The 4756-nt window shown below is 34.6% G+C and overlaps 1 protein-coding gene across 1 annotated transcript in view; it reads left to right on the top strand.

The window, feature by feature from the left end:
* Positions 1-3100: 3100 nt before the first annotated feature.
* LOC106458804 (protein Wnt-5b-like) overlaps positions 3101-4756 on the top strand; it is an 80957-nt gene continuing 79301 nt past the window's right edge. The window contains exon 1 of the mRNA XM_022385154.1: positions 3101-4052. Within this exon, the coding sequence (XP_022240862.1) occupies positions 3925-4052 (128 nt within the window). The 5' untranslated portion in view covers positions 3101-3924. The remainder of the gene's footprint in view (positions 4053-4756) is intronic.

Here is a 4756-nt window from a genome sequence, read left to right as displayed (position 1 = left end):
TGGACCAGCTGTCTTGAAATCAGTGACAATTTTAAGAGCTCGATACTACTCTTATAAATTTAAGTGGACCAGCTGTTTTGAAATTAGTGGCAATTTTAAGAGCTCGATACTACTGTTATAAATTTAAGTGGACAACCTGTCTTGAAATTAGTGACAATTTTGAGAGCTCGATACTACTCTTATAAATTTAAGTGGACCAGCTGTCTTGAAATTAGTGACAATTTTGAGAGCTCGATACTACTCTTATAAATTTAAGTGGACCAGCTGTCTTGAAATTAGTGGCAATTTTAAGAGCTCGATACTACTCTTATAAATTTAAGTGGACCAGCTGTCTTGAAATTAGTGACAATTTTCGTCCAAAAACGTAATTTTTTGCTGCGAAAAACATACGTTATACAATGATTCACTCGCTGGTCTTATGAAACAAAAAATAATCACAGAGTGAAGTCGAAAGTCTGACTGCTAGAGGTTATTCTAGTCTGTTTATATAATATGTTCATGTTCATTATATCTTGCTTTTCGCACTATCTCTGCTTATGCGATATGTTAATTATATCTCGCGTTACATATTATGTGATATGTCTATGTTAATTATATCTTACTTTGCACATTACACCTATTAATGTAATACGTTTAAGATAATTATATCTTGCTTTTCGCACTATCTCTGCTTATATCATATGTTTATCATCACCATATCTTGCTTTACACACTATATCTGCTTATATGATATATTTATATTCTTTTTTACACTATATTTATTTATATGATATGTTTATCATCACTATATCTTGCTTTACACACTTTATCTGTTTATATGATATGTTTACGATCATTATATCTTGCTTTAAACACCATATCTGTTTATGTTCAGTCTTTCTCATTATACACACTATTACGTTTCTTAGGAAATATTCTACGTTTAAACGTTTCTATCTATTCATCTGCATAACCACACTGTAAAACATGGTTTTAGATGAAATTAGAATAGCTAATACTTTATGGTATTAAAACACTCCATTCACTAAGAAAAGTAGATCCGAATTCTAAACATTAGCTAAATATAACGAAATACAGAAAGCTTTTTTCATTTTAGAATTATTAAATGAACACCAGAAAGAACAAGTTTCACTTTTTTCGTGTATTTAAACTACACTAATTATTAAATCAAAATAAAACAAAATGTTGACAGTTTCAAGGTTTCAGGACGCCTGTTGAAGTATATGTATAAGTCCTTCAGGGGGGTACAGTACAGTGGAACTCTGTTCATGAAGTTTTATGGAAGAGGAAAACAGAATAAGCCACATTACTTGAGTTATTCAGGTAGAGAAAGAACACTTTAGAGTACGTTGTTCCAATTTTTCAGATAAAATTCATGCAAGAAATAGGAACGTTATACGGAACACTGTTCTTTTCTTCTGTAGTTAAAATACGGGAAGAAGATTATACGAAACGCTGTTCTATTCTACTTCTGTAGGTAAAGTATAGGAAAAACAATGCAGGAGACATATTCTGTTCAAATTCTATAGATAAAGTATAGGAAGAACAATGCAGGAGACATATTCTGTTCAAATTATATAAATAAAGTATAGGAAGAACAATGCAGGAGACATATTCTGTTCAAATTATATAAATAAAGTATAGGAAGAACAATGCAGGAGATATATTCTGTTCAAATTCTATAAATAAAGTATAGGAAGAACAATGCAGGAGACATACTCTGTTCAAATTATATAAATAAAGTATAGGAAGAACAATGCAGGAGACATATTCTGCTCAAATTCTATAGATAAAGTATAGGAAGAACAATGCAGGAGAGATATTCTGTTCAAATTCTATAAATAAAGTATAGGAAGAACAATGCAGGAGACATACTCTGTTCAAATTATATAAATAAAGTATAGGAAGAACAATGCAGGAGACATATTCTGTTCAAATTCTATAGATAAAGTATAGGAAGAACAATGCAGGAGACACTATTCCAGGTTTTTTATGTTGTCATTTCATTAATCTAAAAAAAACCTGAACGCATGATTTTAAAGATAAATGATGATGCTAATTTTATCACATCTTAAAATTTTTTATTATTATTTTTGCGTTATATAACATGCTGGGAGATTTCACCACAAGTACCTATCAGAATCCAACACCAATTGCCATGTGATATCGAAAAGAAGGCGCTCTTGAAATTTTGAACTTGTAGTTTTGAACTGCATAAAACTACATAAAATAACTTCCTTAGTTTCTAATGGTTCATAAATTTATAGCCCTCCAGTGGCACAGCGGTATGTCTGCGGACTTACAACGCTAGAATCCGGGTTTCGATACCCGTGGTGGGCAGAGCACAGATAGCCCATTGTGTAGCTTTGTGCTTAATTACAAACAAACAAACATAAATTTATAAGAGCGTGGTTTGTTTGGAAGCTAGGTGAATGAATAAGTCTTCATTAAAAAATAGAGAAGGGGAAAACATCAACAAAGTGAGTACATCTCAGGTGATCTCTAATGGATGACGCGGTTTTTGTTATTCCCGAGTTGGACGTCCAAACCACGCTAATCCGCTAATTTTCGGTGCCTCAACAGAGTTGCTTATCCGATTGGCGTTTCTCACTGTATGCCAACAAAAGTAAACGCCTTTGGTAGTGTTGACAGACCTTCTAAGTGTTTGCAGTATGGTTTCATAATACACCGAGGTCTTTCCAAAGTTTGTTTTGTAGCCCGTGAGGGCTCGGGTAACGGCGCCTTTGTCGTCCTGGAGCCGCACTGAGTACATGTGAGCATAGCATCGGTATCGAAAAGAAAGGGGGGAAAACACACACACACACACACACTAAAATTTCTATATGATTAAATGTTATTATTTAAGTTAAATGCATCTTAAACCGTGCTTGCTCTCTGGGTAATAAATAAAATTACGTAACTACTGTTATCTCATATTGTTAGGTATGTATATTGTTGGTACACAAGTGGTTAATCCCGCAGGCTAGTAGTGCGTCTCAGCCAATCAGCACAACGGGTGATCTGTACTCTCCGCTATTCGCTGCAGCGACATTCCGAGACACCAGAGTTTCTGTTCACGGACTCATTCAGACTATTTTAATATCTCGAGATGAGTTACGGGCTCTGGGTCTTGATTAACCGAATCTTTTATAGTCTGTGTTACGTTGTTAGAAATACTAATGGTAATATTCACAGTTTGATACAAGGCTGCGCCCTGTAGCTTGACAAAGGCATTGCTGTACGTGAAACAGGTCAACTAACTCGGTTTTTCACAAAGGGCGTCTTCCTTGTACTGCCGGCAGAGCGACCACTAGTCGTGCTACTGAGGATTTAGGAAGAGCCAATAATTAGTTCTTTGAAAGTGGTCGCGGCGTAGTTTTTTGTATAACTCAAGTGTACTGTGCAGCCCGAGGTCGGGGGGGGTACACAAACCATCTTTCATTTCTTCGATCGTTTCAGTAAGTCCATGTTGTGCGGTTAGGTAGACCCACGTGTCTCTAAACTTCAAACAAACCACCTCAATACGTTCAGGGACATAGTACTCTAAAAGCAGGAGTTTTACATGCGTATGCCACAATAGTGAAGAATTGGCTAGCATACGGGTACTCTAGTTAATGTAAACCGATGTCAGATGAGATTCGAATAGTTGTGTGAGGCGACAGAGTGACTTATGACTTCCCAAAACTAGTTACATGTTCATGACTACCTGTTCGATACACCGTGTAAAATATTTCTTTGTATCTTGCTGTCATAATTTGTTGAGATTTTGGAAACTGTTTTATAGGTAAGGAGTTTCTATGGTAACTATGAGGAGACAGAGAAGAGCAACTGTATTTCTGTATAGCATTGTGTGAAGCGAAGGATCGATATGATATTATTCAGAACCTCGGTATAACAGAAAATTTCTAATTTGCTTACTCGATAATGTGGCAAGACTGGATCCTGCAGCTTACGTCAGGATATCAGAAGAAAGTCATGACGAAGCTTGTTTATGTGGCAGTACTAACTGTTGTACAGTTGGGAGTTTACGTTTCTCCACTTGGCACCTGGATGTGAGTAGATTTGTTTCTTAACTGAATAGTAATATAAAAATACAGCTAATTGTTATTATGTTTGTTAAACTTAACTATAGTGTAACATTACGATAGTTGTAAATCCAATATCACTATTAATTCCACAGAATTACAGAAAAATAGTTGGACTTTCTTTGTTCTTACTAAAGCTAACTGTAGTAACGCAATACGATAACCGTGAATCTAATATCACTATTAATTCCACAGAATTACAGAAAAATAGTTGGACTTTCTTTGTTCTTACTAAAGCTAACTGTAGTAACGCAATACGATAACCGTGAATCTAATATCACTATTAATTCCACATAATTACAGAAAAATAGTTGGACTTTCTTTGTTTTTACTAAGCTAACTGTAGTAACGCAATACGATAACCGTAAATCTAATATGACTATGAATTCCACAGAACTACAGAAAAATAGTTGGACTTTCTTTGTTCTTACTAAAACTAACTGTAGTAACGCAATACGATAATCGTGAATCTAATATCACTATTAATTTCAAAGAATTACAGAAAAATAGTTGGACTTTCTTTGTTCTTACTAAGCTAACTGTAGTAACGCAATACGATAACCGTAAATCTAATATGACTATGAATTCCACAGAACTACAGAAAAATAGTTGGACTTTCTTTGTTCTTACTAAAACTAACTGTAGTAACGCAATACGATAATCGTGAATCT

This window comes from Limulus polyphemus, unplaced genomic scaffold (genome assembly GCF_000517525.1).
Source record: "Limulus polyphemus unplaced genomic scaffold, Limulus_polyphemus-2.1.2 Scaffold518, whole genome shotgun sequence".
Lineage (NCBI taxonomy): Eukaryota > Metazoa > Arthropoda > Merostomata > Xiphosura > Limulidae > Limulus > Limulus polyphemus.
This window is presented reverse-complemented; position numbering and strand designations above follow the sequence as displayed.